The 17,814-nt window shown below is 44.7% G+C and overlaps 1 protein-coding gene across 3 annotated transcripts in view; it reads right to left on the bottom strand.

The window, feature by feature from the left end:
* Window positions 1-17,814, bottom strand: part of PPP1R1A (protein phosphatase 1 regulatory inhibitor subunit 1A) — a 117,826-nt gene that overhangs the window by 11,480 nt on the left and 88,532 nt on the right. For 2 of the 3 annotated variants that reach the window (XM_081949943.1, XM_081949942.1), the window contains exons 3-5: window positions 7,748-7,785; window positions 5,964-6,027; window positions 3,199-3,405 (exon numbers count right to left, since the gene is read on the bottom strand). In XM_081949943.1, the coding sequence (XP_081806069.1) occupies window positions 3,199-3,405; window positions 5,964-6,027; window positions 7,748-7,785 (309 nt within the window). The remainder of the gene's footprint in view (window positions 1-3,198; window positions 3,406-5,963; window positions 6,028-7,747; window positions 7,786-17,814) is intronic. The other variant, XM_081949944.1, reaches the window with a different exon arrangement.

The raw sequence follows: 17,814 nt of genomic DNA, 5'->3' as shown, positions 1-17,814 counted from the left end.
TGCTGCGATCCTTTGATGCTCATTATCCAGGGACACCACATTGTAGAGCCAGCTCGTGCTGTGAGAATTTGCTAAGGGATTTCAGGCTGATTAAAAAAGAACATTCTGAATGCATTATTTATGGGGATAGCAACGGATCAAAATCCTCCCCGTCCTGGGTGCAACCTTGCAAAGACACCTGGGGCAAGGGAGGAGCTTAGAATGGCTTAATTTTACTCTCAAATACAGGTACTCCTCCTCAACCTATGGCCACAATTGAGCCCGACTTTTCCGCTGTTGACATTTGTTAAGGGCGTTTTGCCCCATTTTATGACCTTTCCTGCCATTGTTATTAAGGGAACCGCTGCAGTTGTTAAATTAGTAACCCGGTTGTTAAGAGAATCTGGCTTCCCCGTTGACTTTGCTTGTCAGGTGGTCACCCAAAGGGGATCATGTGACCTTGGGACCCAGCAACAGTCATAAAGTATGAATCAGTTGCCCAAGCGTCTGAATTTTGATCACATGATCATGGGGATGCTGCAACGGTCGTATGAAAAATGCCCCCCCCAAGCCTTTTTTCAGTGTACCACGTTGTAACTTTGAATGGTCACTAAATGAACTGTTGTAAATGGAGGACTACCTGTAGTTGAATCTGGCCAAAACCAACTTGCCTGTCACATTAGCCTTTGGCCACTAGAGGCCGCTGTTTCCCTGACTTTTTAAGCAAAAGTAGGTTGTATCAAGCCTCACATAGAATCCAGGGCCTTTGGCATAGATAAGAGTATGTGTTCCTGCCACCTGCGCAGCTGATCAAAGGGATCTGCAACAATACTGTTTTAACATGCATCTTGATGAAACCCTGGCTTATATCGGTGGTGGAGAAATTGCGGCTCTCCCAGGCTGCAGAGCTACAATGCGTAGCAACAGCAGCCTGTCTGGCCCTGAGGGAAAGAAGCCAGAAGTTCCAAACTGGAACCCATCTTATGTGCATTGTGTCAAAATGCAGAGCCAAGGTCACGTTCCTTCAATGGCTGAGCTGGAGTCTACAGGCAGGAAAGGCCTACTTTCTCAGCTTTGGGAAGGATAAGGTCAGGGCGGGTGGGTGGGGGGTTCAATTTTTTTTACTACCGGTTCTGTGGGCATGACTAATTGGGGGGCATGTGACTGAGTGGGTGTGGCCAACTTGACGTCACTCGTGCACACTCAGTCACATGACACCCCCCCAAAGCCACACCCACCAAAACAGTGGTGAAAATTTTTGGGACTCCGATGGAAGGAAGCGGGGGAGGGAAAGGAGGGAGAAAACTCCCAAAAATAGACCGCCGGAGGATTTAGGGTGTAGAAAAGCCATAAGTTACCTAGAAGGAATTGAAGCATTCAACTTTGCAGCCCGGAGGCCACGCCTGTGTTTATAAACATGGCGGGTGAGTGCGGTGGGGGGGGAGGAAGAACAACGGAAAGGGTGTGAGATAGGAAAAAATGCAGGTGGAGGCGCTGGATTGTGCAAGCAGGGCGGGAGGGAGGGAAGTTCACCCGATCCTGGCTTGGGACAAGGGTGGGGAAGGACTGGCTGCCACCCCCCCAAACACCCCAAGTTGCGGCCGGGGCTGTGGGAAATCGCAGAGCCTGAATGTCAAAACTCCCCACCTCACTGATAGAGAAGCGCTTCTAAAATCGAACCGGTCCGAACCATTAGGAACCCACCTCTGGATAAGGTACACATCAAAGGTGAGTTCCAGCTGCTGCTAGTGCCGGTTTGCTCAGAAGTAGAAAACAAGATGGCCATGAAAAAACGGTTCAGGGGCGTGGCAGGCCGAGTTACTACCTACTCAGTCAAACTGGGCCGAACCAGTAGGAACCCACCTCTAGTACACATAATAATTTAGGTCAATTATTTTCTGGGCCTGCGCTAACTTGCCATGCATATATTAATGGATCTAGTGTGTCCTGCCTTGGATTGGCAATTTCTAAAAATCTGCATAAAACTTCTATTTAGACACCCAGAAACACATCATAGACAAGTACAGACACGTACATGTGCATTTAAAAATCCATCCAACACAGCGTACATTTCCTTTGAAATAGGTACAGCTTTGAAGAGCATTTTCTCCTCTGAGCCAAAATGGGCAGGGCGATATTCAAAGAAGTGCAAATTTTGAAGAATGTGCTTGGTCTAATGTGTGTGTGTCAGCATGGGCGGCATGGATCAAGGCATGAAATTAGCCAAGATCAAATCCTGCTCTGTATTCTTATTGTCCCACTGGTGTTGCTAAGTCCTTTTTCTTTTTACTTCTCTCGATTGTGGTCCTTCATTTCCGAAGGAAAAAATAAATAAATCAAAGCCTGAACTTGGGACTCTGATCCTTCCTCCCAGAGCTGGTGGCTTGGAAGGGCCTTTGGTACTTATAATATTAGGGCATAAATAAAAAGAGCATGCACTGGGTAAATAAAACAAACAAACCAAAAACCCAAAAAATTACGTATTTTCCAAAAGCAGTATGCCTCAGGGACTGTTTTATTAAGTACTAGCCAATAACCCAGCATTGCCTGGGTATTTATTTATAGGGGGGAAATGTCCAGACCAAACGTAATTTCTAATGTTGCATTTTTCCCCTTGCCAGAAGGAGTTTCCTTGTGGAGTATTGTGAAGCCATTACCACGGCAACTCCACTGCATTGTACTGTAGAAGCCATTTTACAGCAGTACAGTAGAAGTCATTTTAAAGCACAACAGGCTGTATCTTTACAGAACACACACCCCGAGGGGCTTTAGGGGTGTCTTACCCCCAAAGAATTTGTTTCTAGAGAGTAAGTCATCTGTTTACCAAATTTGGTTGAAATTGCTCGAGGCATTCAAGAGTTAAGCTGGAACACACACACACACACACACATGTTCTATGGAAAATGAACTTCCCTCATGAAAGAAGAGTGAATTTAAAGGAGTTTCTTTTTCTAGATTTTGGTAGAGGTGGAAAATCTGTGGCTCTCAAATGTTTCCACACAGGCCAGGCCTGTTGGGAACTGTGATTCAGTAACATCTGGAGAACTTCAAGTTCCTTACTAGGCTTGGACTATCTCCTTTGAAGAAAGCACATATCTGGTCAGGTTGGGCTCAAGACATGAAGCAATTTAGACAGGCTTCCTTCTTCATTGGAAGTGGGTACAAGTGAGATGCTCCAAGGAAGCCTAGCTCACCCTACATGGATAGGATCATACTCACGTTCTTCAAGACCAGAGTGTGGTTTTTCCTGGGATTCCAGCTGGGCATGGGCTTGGGCCAAAGGGCAACTTTCGGGACTGTGGGTCGGTTCTACGTTGGCATGAGGGCAGCAGCCTGGACTGTGTGACTCCTGTACTTCAGCACTGTCTTCTTCCTCTTCATCTCTCTGCTGCTTGCAAAGATGGTGTTCGACCATCAGCTGGAGCTCTGAAAAGTAGGGAAGGGCAGAATTCACGAAAACTGTGATCTCGGGATGACTTGATTCTTATGTAAATGTTTCCTTTTTTAAAGTCTCTGCTATAAACAGCAAATTGTTCTCGTGCATTAAGGAATGTATCTATTAGTTAATCTTACCCAGTTTAAGTGGATTGCAGTTTTAACAGAATAACAGAGTTGGACGGGACCTTGGGGGTCTTCTAGTCCAATCCCCTACTTGAACAGGAAACCCTACACTGTTTCAGACAAATGGTTGTCCAATCACTTCTTAAAAACCTCCAGTGTTGGAGCACCCACAACTTCTGGAGGCAAACAATTCCACCATTGGTTAATTGTTCTCTTTTTTAAAAATATATATATTTTTATTATTTTTACATTTAAAACAATGCAATGCCGCGGAGTCGGAATGATCGTATATTCACATTATGTACAGCTAGTTTCAACCATTTAACAGTTAATCTATTTGATACATTGTCTGTCCTTCTGTTTGATCACAATATATACATTTGTTCCAGTCTTGTCATCTTAACTTATACCAATCATAAAATCTATTCCATACCTCAAAATATTCTGATTCCCCTTTATTTTTAAGTTCCAAAGTGAGCCTATCTGCTTCTGCACAGGGCAACACTTTTCTGATTATATCTAGCTCTGATGGTGTATTTTCTTTTTTCCAATGCTGTGCATAGGTTATGCGTGCTGCAGTCAGTATATGTATGATTAGATAGAGTGTATCTTTCTTAAACCCCTCCGGTATTATGCCTAGGAGAAAGGTTTCTGGTTTAAACATAATTTGTTCTCCCATCATTTGTTCTAACCATGATTGAATCATTTTCCAATATTTTTTTGCCTCATTGCACGTCCACCACATATGATAGAAAGTGCCTGGTGTTTTTTTACACTTCCAACAATTTGGGGCCAGATTTTTAAACATTTTAGAAAGCCGTGCTGGTGGGAGATGCCATCTGTAGAACATCTTGTAAAGGTTTTCTTTATATGCCGTAGCCAATGTTAATTGTTCTCACTGTCAGGAAATTTCTCCTTAGTTCTAGGTTGTGTCTCTCCTTGATTAGTTTCCATCCATTGCCTCTTGTTCTACTTTCAGACGCTTTGGAGAATTGGTTGACCCCCTCTTCTTTTGTGGCAGTCCCTTAGATATTGCAATTTATGCACTTCAGCTTCATAAATGCCTTTGATGGCTAGAGAGTATGGGAAATTGGGCCATACTTACAGTAAACAGGTTCCCCAAGATAGCTACTCACTAATGATTTGGAAACCACTGTAGGTGGAATGCATTATTAGGAGAGGATTATTTTATTGTAAGACACTCCCCCGTTTCCCCCAAAATGACCTCCTCAGGTAATAAGGCCAATCAGGCTTTTGAGCGCCTTTGCTAAAATAAGCCCTCCCCGAAAATATTGCAACACAGCAGCAGCCATGAGGTGACCATGCTCGCTGCCTCCTGCACCTCAAAAATAATAAGACCTCCCCGAAAATAAGGCCAAGTGCTTATTTCGGAGATCAAAAGAAAATAAGACCCTGTCTTATTTTGGGGGAAACACAGTCTTCCCTCCTTTCCACACTCCTACTTTAGGCTTCAGACTAAAAGCACAGTATTCCTGATATGCATTCGCTGGTTGACCTTGAAACCTGAATGCCAATGATAACTCTTGTATCTGTGTCCTGAATTGTGAATTTTCCCCCTTTTCTTGAATTCACACGTTCTATTTTAGAAAATTCTGACAGGTTTTTAATGCTGATCTCTGCACTCCTCTGCAGTGGCTGCTGCAGTCCCACCCCAGCCTGACAATTGCATCCTGCATTATATGAGGCACTGCAACACTTTGGAGGCAAAGACGAAGCAGAAGGCTGGTAATTGGAGAGAATGCAGAGGACCAATACAAAGAGACAAAATGCTTTAATGCAAAATTAATGAAAAATGATCCTGGCAGGGATTAAGGAGGATGTGTGAAAAGTTACACGGGAGGTGGGCGTAGGGAATAGGGGTGAGGGGGAGAAGGAAAGACCTTACACAACCATGGAAAGCCTAAAGGAATCTTAGCACTGACTGACAAGGTCTGAATACTGCAAGCTAATGGGGAATACATTATATACAAGCTGGTGACACTCTTCCAAAAATAAACCCTATGCTCTTTTAATGAGTATCACAGGATGCAATGTCTGGTTTAGCACACATAGCAAAAAAGAAGATATCTGTATAGCTTTAAAACACACAATCAGCCTGTGGAACCTTTAGCAACAAGATGTTATTTCAAGTTCTGTTCTACAGAGACCTGCCAAGCATTTGACTTACTACTCACCTCACCCTTTCTTCTTTACGAAGAAAACCCACCAAAGTTTTGTGAGGCTAACTTTCCCCTTCTTTCTCCCTATCATTTCAAGAAGGGCAAGGGAACTGCTGGACATAACAGTGAGCCCTTCTGAGGCCGAGAAAGCAGTGAACTATCTTGTTGCTGCTTCCCAGGCACTGTAGTTGCCATGATGGATTCCATCCTTCAATACAGCCACATGGCTTCTGGACCAGTTACCTTTCATGGTGGGAGTGGTGCGGGTGACCTTCTTCCTTTGCCTTGGGGACATTGACAGTCCTGGCTGCAAAGAGAAGGAAGAGAAAATCCTAAGAGATACAAAATGCCAAAATTCAGGTGCAATGTATAATCTTCAAGCCATGTGTTGCATTTAGCTCTTGCTACTTACAGAATGAACCAAGAATGAATGAAAAAAAAGTCCTTGAAGATCTGGAGTTCCAGCTTCTTCTTTGTGATGGGCACATCATCTGGTGATTACCATTTTCTTGGCTCATGCCTTTGTTTGACAAGCTAGAACCAACCCAAGCCTCTTAGCTTGTATTCCCTTTTTTTTTCAAGTTTATGATCTGCAGAGGTCTGTAATTCTCCCCATTCCCATGGAACAACGGGGAAAAAACATAAAGAGCAGGGGTGAAATTCAACCGGATCAGACCAGCTCAGGTGAACCGGTAGGGATGATTTGAATCAGTTCGCCAAACTGGTAAAAATCACCCCTGGTTGGCCCTGCCCACACCCGCCCAGTCACCTGCTCAGTCACGTGCTTGCCACTCGCTCAGACCTTTCAGTCGCTCAACCCGCCCACCCAATCCAAACGTTTCTCCCTCCATTCACAGGGGAGCTGCTGCAGGCTGTCCCTTTGAGGTAGTCTCTGGGAGGGAGGGGGCCGGGAGGAACCGTAAAGAGAGCAGCAGCGCCACTGTGAATGGAGGGAGAAAAGTTCGCCTTCTCTTTGCCACAGCATTCACCATGAGCACCTTCTCGTGCTCATACACCAGTGGTGGGCTGCAGGCGGTACGCCTCAGTACGTGTGTACCGGTGCCTGCTGGAAGCAGCCACCGTACCGGAACAGTGCTTTGGAGGGCCCGTCCACCTGCCCTCATTCCTTACCTGTATTTAAAGGAAACAGGCCATTTGTGCACGCACGCGCAACGTATGGTGCCTGCACGATGCTCCGCTGAGCAGCTGAAGTGTCGCAGGCAGTGGGTGCGCATGCGTGCGCAGCGCACGTCCCCATGGTGCACACCCTGCTTCTATTGCAGTGTACCAGTTGCAACGGGAGCCGAAACCCACTACTGTCATACACACATTTTTTTCTTACCGGGTTCTGTTGGCGTGCTTGGTAGGGGAGGGGAAGGGTCATGTGACTGCGTGGGTGACATTGAGTGGGCCACGCCCACCCAGTCACAGGAAACCCCACCACCACCACCACCACCAAGCTATGCCCACAGAACCAGTAGGGAAAAATCTGAATGTCACCCCTGGAAAGAGCATAAGGTTTTTGTCTTGTTTGACCTCTTGTCCCTTCGGAATCAGACATGCAGCTCACCTCAGAAATACAATTGAGGCTACAAGATCAAGGTTGGGAAAATCTAGAAAACCACAGAGGGGCAGCGAAGGGCTAGATTCCCTGTACTTCTTTGCTGCTAGCTAGTGTTCATTGGGGGACTTTAAGTAGCCGTAAAATTAATTCCATCTTTTCCCATTATTAAAGCTTATTAATTTGAGCAATGACAGTAAAACACATTTCAGTCTAATGAAGGCTTTGTGTGTGGCACTCTAGGAACTAGTGCTTCAGTCTTCCTGGCCTGCTGAAATTTCATCTTTCACTTTTAGTTCTTAGTAAACATTTTTTTAATGGGAAGCATGTACATTCATACAGGAAATGTATCCCCCCCCCTCCTTCCATCATCATCCTGAATGGTTTTCATGTATCACAATATTATTGTGCTAAATGCATAAATCGACTCTATTGTTCCAAGTCTGAGAATGGAAGGGGTGCATACCTTCAGAAGCGGGTTGGGAATCCGGTCTTCATCGATTTCTAGGGTGAAAAAATAGGGACAGAGAAGGAAAAGTCAGGAAGAAGAATAAGTTAACATGATAGCAGTGTTCCAACATCTCAGGGGTTGCCACAAAGAAGTGGGAGTCAAACTGTTCTCCAAGGCACCTGAGGACAGAACAAGAAGCAATGGGTGGAAACTAACCAAGGAGAGAAGCAACTTAGAACTGAGGAGAAACTTCCTGACAGTTAGAACAATTAATCAGCTTGCCTCCAGAAGTTGTGAATGCCCCAACACTGGAAATCTTTAAGAAGATGTTGGATAGCCATTTGTCTGAAATGGTATAAGATTTCCTACCTAGGCAGGGGGTTGGACTAGAAGACCTCCAAGGTCTCTTCCAACTCTGCTATTGTATTGTATTGTATTGTACTTAAAGGCATGGTAAAGCCAACACACCAAATCTTAGAATTCCAGATTACTTTTGCAATAGAAATATCTTTTCACTGTCTCCCTGGATTTTATTGATTTGTATTCCGTTTTTATTATTTGTACAAACAGCTCAAGGTGGCGAATATATCCTCCTGCTTCCCCCACAACAACCACCCTGTGAGGTGAGTTTGGCTGGGAGAGAGGAGACCCAGAGCTGACTTTCACTGCTAAGGCAGGACTAGAACTCACAATCTCTTGGTTTCTAGCCTGATGGGCAATGCCCTTGTTGTTACAGTAGAGAGTAGACAGAGGCTGTTCCCATATGTGACTCAAGAAGTTGCGTGAGAGAGCTAGCTCCAACTTCTGCATTTCTCCTTTGTGCTTCTCTCTGCATCACCTGGGGCCCTTCAATGTGCTGGACCACCCATCCCGTTGATCAATCATTCAGCATCATTACTAGGATTCAGCATTGATGGAGAATTCACTGGTTAACTTAGGTAGCTGCATTTTCTTTTTGGCAGTCTTCACACATTTCTATTATTATTAGGGTTGATCACCCAGTCAGCCAGATGTTTAGACTGGATTTGGCATTTTTGTCATCTTTTGAGTCTGCCTGTCTGATTAGCTCTTTCTGTGCAATTTTTAAGATAAATAAGAAATATCATGGGGGGGAAAACACCTCTGGAATGGTATAAGGGTGAAGGGTAAGGCTATTCTGTATCCTGACTCTGTGGCTGCAGTAAGCAAGGACAGACCATCAAGGACAGACCATGCACTAACGACTCCCCATCTGTGCATGCGTGTGCAACCCCCCATGCACGTGTGTGTGTGTGTGTGTGGAATTTTCACCCTCCCCAGATTCCGGAGGCTTTCCTGAAGCCTAGGGAGGGCAAAAAGGGCCTCCCCCGGCGGCTGGCAAAGGGGCTCGTGCATGTGCAGGTGGGGAGGTTGCTCATGCGCGCACAGGTGGGTGGGCCTGCACACACGATAGTGCGCGCACATTCAGTTTTGACACACCTTTAGAAAAAGGCTCGCCATCACTGATCTTAAAGCTACCACCAGCCAAAGACCCTTTCTATGGCCCTGAAGGCCCCTCCTGACCAGGACAGCTGAAAGCTGATGGCCATCCTTCCTGCCACTTGGAGACAGATGTCGGCTGTTCTGTAAGGGAATGGGACAATTTGACACAGCCTACTCGCCATGGCCAACTCGCTGCAGGAAACAACTTGCTGCGGTATAATTTATCAATTATATTTGATTATTTAAAATAAATAAAAACATATTTTAATTTTTGCCCTTCACATTTCATTCTGTCCCTCCTTTTGATTTTGAATAATGATTTTATCCCACCATTTCTTTGTTATTAGTGTGGCTTTTGTCCAGCAGTGAGTTGCTCTATGGCGAGATGGCCGTGGCAAGTTGTCCTGCAGCAAGTTGGCTGAGGTGAGATAGCCATGCTGAGATGGCTGTGTCAAGTTGGCCATGGTGAGTTGGCCGTGGCGAATTGTCATAGACTCGTTCTGTAAGCCCTCAAATAGGCACATACCACCTTTAAGACAACTCCCAAGAATCTCCTCCTAACCCTAGCCTTGCCTATGTAGATTTGACGTTGTTCCTCTTTGCAGCCCTTAGCCCCTATGAAATGCCAACTGTGGCTGTTTCCCACCCCAACTTAACAAGAACGAAGTAGCCCTACCGTCTTGATGCTTGCCCCATCTCAGTAGACTGTTGCCCAAAAGCTAGAGTAAAACAAGAAGGTTTTCCAGAAGCTTCAAGTATTAAAAAGGGAGCAAAACTTCAATTCTGTCCCACCAATGAGTAGCTTTATCCTATCCACCTGCTCAACTGCAGCCCGTGATCTTTTCCCCAGGGATCCCAAAGTTGGCTTGGCTCACGAAGGGCTGGACAGGACAGCAGGTGTCATGGAGCTCATCCAGCAAGCCCTGGTCAGATGCTGCCTGGAAAAACACCTGAGGCTATTTCCCACAATCCTGCCGCTTAAGCACCGGCCTCTGCAATTTGCTGGAGCCCCGCCGGGAGCTGTGATTTTATTTGTCAAAGTGCCTGTCGTGCTTGATTACGCTGCGCTTTGAGATTTTTAGGATGACTTATGCCGACTGCGGAGTAGCATTGCTGGCAGCGCCTCCACGCTTGAGTCATTTATTACATTATGATGGAGTTTTATTATTGTTTTATTAGTTGTCAGCTCTGTTACGGGTAGGGTGGGTAAACTGGTCCTACAGAAATTGAGCATGTGAAGCTTTCCATGGTGATAAACCTTTTTATTGCCAATAGAACAAGCAGCAATTTGAGGTACAGCAGTAAAGAGCCTTGGCTAAATTGTTAGCTCTTCCCAGGAGGAGACCTCGAGAACAATGGTGTAATCTAGTTTCTGCAGGTAGCTGAATGCTATGCTTTTTCATCTTAACTAGCTGATCGCCCTTTCCCCCCCCCTTTTTTTACAACCAAGCTGGTATTACTGGCCTGCCTGTTTCAGCCAGCATGCAGACAAACTGGAAGTTTAGCCTGAATGTTACCTCAAAAGACAAAAGAGCAATGAGTGAGGTCGAGTGGGGTAAAAGGAGGTAAAGGTTCCCCTCGGACATAGGTGCCAGTCGTTCCCAACTCTAGAGGGCGGTGCTCATCTCCGTTGCAAAGCTGAAGAGCCAGCGCTGTCTGAAGACGTCTCTGTGATCATGTGGCCGGCATGACTAAACACCGAAGATGCACAGAACGCTGTTACCTTCCCACCAAATGTGGTCCCCATTTTTCTACTTGCAATTTTACATTCTTTCGAACTGCTAGGTTGGCAGAAGCTGGGACAAGTAACGGGAGCTCAATCCATTATGTGGCACTAGGGATTCGAACCGCAGACTTTCTGATGAACAAGCTCAGCATCATAGCCACTGAGCCCTGGTAAAAGGAGAGGCAAAATCAAAAGCTAAGAGCGGAGGGAAACAAATCAAGTTATTTATTATTTGTCTGATTTACAGTTTGCCTTTTATTCCAGGAGTTCAAAGTGACATGTAAAAAAACTCTCTCCTCCCATTTTGCCTCTTACAACAACCCTGTAAGGAAGGCTGGGTGAAGCAAAACTGACTTGCCTAAAGTTGCCCCCTGGAGGATGGATTTGAACCAGGCTGTCTCAAGCCTGAGGTCAGCACTTGAGAATGGCTATAACAGTCTGCTTCTCTTTACAGGTAGACCTGGAGTACAGTGGGTCTCATGGTTAGGATATTGGATTGGAGTTTAGCAAGCTCGCGTTTGAGACCCGTGTGCTGCTGTGGGGTGGGCGAGCTCCTGTCCTTTGAACCAGCTCCTGCTGGGGACATGAAAGGAGACCCAACTGTGCGTCCCCAGGGAAATGGTGATGTCGCTGGCTAATCCTTCCAACCCGGGAGCCTCTCAAGGCTTCTGACACAATTGCGATGTGATACAGGTAGCCCTCAAGTTATGACCTGCAACCGTCACAACTAATGACAGTTGTTAAGTGGGTCACCATGTGATCAGACCTGATATTACAACTTTTTGTAGAGGTCATAAATGTTCACTAGGGGATGGTTTTTGCCAGAAACTGGCAGCAAATGTCAGTTTCTGGCAAAATGATCATAAATCACAGTTGTGGGATGCTGCAGATAGCTGTGTAAGTGGGCTGGTTGCGGGATCATGTGGGAGGATGCTGGATCTTCAAAGGTGGGTCATATAAGTAGCATTTTGGGGGGTTGGGGGTGTCTCCCCAATTTGAATGGTCGCTAAGCAACCAGTCATAAGTCAAGGATATGCGGTACCTTAATCAGGTGAAACTATCTCCAGATTTAAATATTTTGACCCGATTTGTGGCTGAAAGATTATTTGAAATTTCAAAACCTACCCAGAACTCTTCACAAAACGGGCATTTCCAAGGCCTTTCCTCCACGGGGGCTGCTCTGGGTTGGCACCATGCCTCAGCATTAATAACCTTGCTGGCCTCAGGCAGCCAAATCAGCCATTGCACGAATTGGCAGTTGAACTAAAGCTAAGAGGGTCTTGGAGGTGGACCAGGTGATAATTGGCAGGATGTCTGGCCAATCCCCACCTCCCAACTGTGACATCCTTGGAGCTCTGGGGTCTCCTTTTACCAGACTTTTTTGCAGGTAGACCAGTTTTTTTTCTTTTCCTTTCCCTCCCTCACTGCAAGACCAAATGTGGGGATAAAGCAAGGAATGGGGGGGTGTCTCTCACTCGCAGGGTAACTTTTTCACCCCTGTCTTTTAGGAAGCTGGAGAAAGTGCTGGTGAGCTCAGGAATCGCCTCCAACTTTGGTTGGAGATATGCTCCAAATTGTGAAAAGGAAACAGAGGTTAATGTTTACCAGAACTCACTGGAGTTTAAATGTCCAGGTTTAAATCCCAGGGTTCAATAATCCCTGTAAGCAAGCAACAAGTATTTTTGAACCTTTCCCAGGTCCATGCAACTGAATGAACTTGATCTGCTGGTTGGGGGCAATATGTTGATTCTTTAAGCTGCTTAGAGCAGGGGTGAGCAGCTACGGGTGAGCAGCTATGGGTTCGCCTGAGTTTGGGAGAACCCGTAACTAACGTTATGGCTGGTTCGGAGAACCTCAATTCCACCCCTGGCTGGCCCCTCCCACCCGACCCCTCCCAGGAGTACCACACAGCTCGTTTTGGATGTGAAGTATTTATTTATTTATTTATTTTATTAAATTTATAGACCGCCCCCTCTCCCCAAAGGGACTCGGGGCGGTGTACAGACACCACATTAAAACCTAATATAAAATAGATACACTTAAAAAACCAATTAAACAATAAGGCTGTACAGGGTAATAAAAGTTAAAAATCAGCTTAAAACAACCCCAAAAATTTAAAAGTACAGAATTGAGGGACTAGATTGAGATTAGGCCAGGCCCGCTAAACTAAACAGGTGGGTCTTGAGCATCTTACGGAAGGAGCGGAGATCAGTGGTTGTTCTGATGTCACGGGGGAGGTCATTCCAGAGGGTCGGGCCCATCACAGAGAAGGCCCTACTCCTGGGCGTCGCCCGTTGGCACTGCCTCGTGGACGGTACCCGGAAGAGCCCCTCCCTGTGAGAGCGGATTGGCCGAAGGGATGTATGGGGCAGGATACGAAGTAAGTGCATGGCTTGCGTAGAGGCTCGTAGAGGGGGAAAAATGGGCCTCTCGGAAGTTCCAGAAGGCCAGAAATGGGCCTCCAGAGCCCGGGGTAGGCAGTTTTTGCCACCCCAGAGGCTCGGGGAAAGCCTCTGGAGCCTGGGGAAGGCGTAAATGCCTGATTAGGCCACACCCACCATGGCCACGCCCACCCAGCGACTGGGCAGAGAACCCGTTGCTGAAATTTTTGAAGCCCACCCATGGCTTAGAGAGGCAGGAAAGCACTGGAAAGTGGTATATAAGTTTAAGTGCTATTGCTATTGTTACCTGGGCAGTCAAAATTTGGATGATTACAATACTGAAGGCAGACGGTTGTTGTTTGTATCTCTTTGTTTTCATCTGGTGGTCTTTGCAGCCCAGATCTGGAAGCCCCAACCATGTTCACAAAATGTTGGAGACACAATTAAGCCTCTTGTATTAGACCTAGTTCAGGGGTGTCCAAACTTGGGAACTTTAAGACTTGTGGACTTCAACTCCCAGAATTCCCCAGCCAGCATAGCTGGCTGGGGAATTCTGGGAGTTGAAGTCCACAAGTCTTAAAGTTCCCAAGTTTGGACACCCCTGACCTAGTTGGACAGTAGTTTGAGTTTGCACAATTCCCTCTCCCACGTTATATACCTAATCAGGTTTCGATTTGATAGGCAACCCCTGACCTCTTGGCTCATTGCTTCAGAGATATTCCCTTATCTAAACAGAGGAACAGATTAACCACCGTCGGGTATTAAAACGACAGCAGTGAGAACAGGAGCAAGTTCTAATTTCCTGCCGATTTCCCCATCGACTTCGTTTGTGGAAAGTTGGCAGGGAGTGCTGGAAATTAGGATCATGTGACCATTGCTAAAAAAGAAAAAGCAGTATCACAGGATGGCATGGCAGTGGCCACAACTTTGCCAACGCAACTGGTCTAAACATCGTTGGAATTTCAATCTTGTGGGAGTAATGGTTTTGGGACACGTTAATGTTAAGTTAGCATATTTGAGGTATACCTGGATTTAAAAATTGTCACCTTCACTCAGTTGAAGGTGACAGACAAGGGAGTTCCAGCAGTACATAAATAGTATGCAGTAGTCTTCTTTTGTTGCATTATTCTTTTTTTTTTCAAAAAAAAGCTCTTGTTTCTTCTTATTTTGTTTTTTCCCAAACCACTGCAGGAAGAAGCAGGGTTTCTTGATAAACTAGGCAGCTACCATTTTATTTATCCACAATACTTGAAAACAGGCATTATCTAATTGCAGCTGCCACAGAATAGTATCTCTTCAGGGACAGATTGTTACAATTTATAATTGTGCTCCCAATTAAATAATGTAAAACAGCCTGAAATGATAGGAACTTCAGGGGCATCTGCAGTTGTGTGTGTGTGTGTGTATGAGAGAGGGGGGGAGGGAGAGGGAGAGAATGTGTGTGAGAAAGAGAAGAAGAAAGAGAAATAATGTTTGAGTGTGTGTGTGTGTGTGTGTGTGTGTGTGTGAAAGAGAGAGAAAGAGAAAAAATATGTTTGTAAGAGAGAGGAAAAGAGAAAGAGAAAAAATGTGTATAGGACAGAAAAATGTGTGTGTGTGAGAGAGAGAGAGAGAAATATGTGTGTGAAAGAGAGAGAGGGAGAAAGAATATGTGTGTGGGAGGGAGAAAGAAAGAAAGAATATGTGAGAGAGAGAGAAAAAGAAAGAAATAATGTGTGTGAAAAAGAGAGAAAAATGTGTATGGGACAGAAAAAATGTGTGTGTGTGTGTGAGAGAGAGAGAGAGAGAGAGAGAAAGAGAGAGAGAGAGAGAGAAAGTCAAGACAAAGTTTCTGAAGGTCTGCTCAAAATCCCACCCTTTTTTATGTGCATTATAAAAGAGTGGGGCTTTGATCTTATGTGCCTTACGTATAGACTCATAAAATGTGTAGGACTTTAAGTTTGCAATCACAATTGCTACATCAATCGTTTTGACACACAGACACCCCGCGAAAACCCTGATGGACATTGAAGGAACTGTATATACATAAAATGATGGTTGCTGAAAAGATCTCCATAGCTGTCCATATTATTTGTTTGCTAAAAGAACAGCAAAAAATTACGACTATATTTCATATTCCAAAAACTCCCTCAAAGCTCAATGTGAAGATAACTATCACACTTGTACAGTGAGAAGTGGGGCAAAGCTTCTGAAAGCTATTTCACTTGACCTTGGTGACATCAACCCACAGACAACTTGACTGATTATGAATCACCATGATGTCATTTTGTTTAACATCATGATCTGATGTGACTTTTCCCAGGAAGATGATGACCTAGGACTAGGTTTTTTTTTAAAAAAAGAAAAACTGAGACAAAGAAGCAGACCAAGGTCCAAACAATATCGGACATGTCTTTAAAACAAAAATAGGCTTTTGTTGTTTAAAGGGGTGATGGTGATGGTTGAGAAGTTTTCCTCCTAAAAAGTCTTCCTTCTGCTCTAAAAAGCTAAGCAGCAAACACTGAAACACAACCTTACATGTTCTAAACTGTCTAAAAAGGTACGCAATTTGGAGCATCTCTGTCACCCAGGAAACATACCAGGATGTTACCATGGGAACTAGAATTCTGCCGGACTGCCAGGCTCTCCCCTTCTTGCCTCTTCCAAAAGCAGCAAGTAGTTCCTATCTCCAAATGCCACTTTTAAGTTAATCAGTCTAATGGGCAATATGCTAAATTAATAGAAAGGTCGGGACTTGGGGCAAGAAGGAGAACTGAGAAGACTATCTTCAAGTGGAATCTTTGGGAGGTGCAATCACCCATTTTAACAATAAGCAAAAAACACACGTTAAAATCAAGTCCTGTAAGATTAAAAAAAACAAAACAGTTCAAAGTCAGCAACCGCTTCAGAACTGTATATTGTGACACTGTCCCCCTGACTACATTTTTCTGTGTCCTTCAACCAAGCATGGTAGAACATCAGTTTCGCCTTTTGGCAACTTATGTGGATACATTTATCCTTGGGGGGGGGGGTTGGGGGAGGGGGGACGATGACAAGGTGGAAGTAGTCTTCCATTTCTTTCATCCAAGAGATTTGTTTTGACTCCCCAACCTAGTCTAAAGCTTTGGAGTCTCCTGATTTTCTCCTTAGCTTTTTTTTTTAAGCAGTCAAGTTTGGCTAGGTGCTGTCACCTGCTATGGCAATAACATCTTTTAAAAGTCTTTTAAAACTTGCCAAGGGTAACAGAAGAAGCACCTGAAGGGGCACTGTGGGCAAAATTGGGAAAAAATCAAAGGGAAATGCAGTTCACGCACCACCCTCCCAAAAGTCCCTTTTGGGAGAGGGGGCGGTCTAGAAATATGAAATAAAGTAAAAGTAAAGTAAAGTTAAAAAAATGTCTGTGGAGATTCTCAGCCATCCAGGTTGTCTCAAAGATGCTTTTTCAAAAGGCAATTGGATGGGTTTTTTTTTTGTCCTGATAAAGAAGAGGATGACATTTTGTTTCTCGTCCAAGAAGCTTTATTGATTCTGGCAGGATGGTGAGGGGCATATTTCTTTGAAGTCATCTGGTCATTAGCCAGAACTGATGAAGCTTCTTGGATGAATTTCTTCAACAACAACTTCTTCTTCTTCTTCTTCTTCTTCTTCTTCTTCTTCTTCTTCTTCTTCTTCTTCTTCTTCTTCTTCTTCTTCTTCTTCTTCTTCTTCTTCTTCTTCTTCTTTCTTCTCCTCCTCCTCCTCCCCCTCCTCCCCCTCAGGGGACCTTCTTTTAAAAAGTAAATAGCAGGCAAAGATCAGAGTGGGAGGACATGCACTAGTCCTAGATTTATAGATAACTGTATGCAGAATGATGATCTTTCCAGTATCCTGCCTGCTCATTTATAGATTTAGTACAGGAACAAGAAACAGAGGGTGGGGTGGGGTGGGTGGGGTTGGGATCTTTTAAGAGATTCCAACAGGTTTAATCCTGCCTCTTTGGACACTCCACGTCTTTTCTCAATACTTCTTCTTTTGAACACCAGATCCTCAGATCGTGTTTAGTTGAACAGTAACAATGATGATCAGTGTGTAAAAAGATCTGGTAGGAGCCCCTATACCTACAATTCAGGGAATCTCCCTTCTTTATTTGTTATATTTCAGGTACATGTGTTTGGGTTGGGGGTGAATGCTCCCGTATGTTTTAATACTTCAATGTTTATAAAAAAAAACATTGGTTTTTTTTTAAATGTAGATCTGCTCTGAGAAGGACAGGTCAGAGAGAAGACATTTGCTGACCTTACGAGGAGCAGCAATTTTGTATTTTTTAATGCATTTTTATCCTGCCTTTATTATTTCAACTAATACCTCGAGGTGGCAAACATGACTATTTTCCTTCCTCCTATTTTTTTCCCCTAAAACAACAACCCTATGAGGTGGGGTGGGCTGAGAGAGACTGATTGGCCCCAAAACACCCAGCTAGTTTTTGATGTCTAAGGCAGGTCTAGAATGAATTTCTGCAGATTTGTCTTCCCCTCCTTATTTTTCTTTTAATGCAA

This window comes from Natrix helvetica (assembly GCF_964273705.1).
Source record: "Natrix helvetica genome assembly, chromosome: 1".
Taxonomy (NCBI): Eukaryota; Metazoa; Chordata; class Lepidosauria; order Squamata; family Natricidae; genus Natrix; species Natrix helvetica.
The sequence above is the reverse complement of the archived record's forward strand: the minus strand, read 5'-3'. Positions and strand labels throughout refer to the sequence as shown.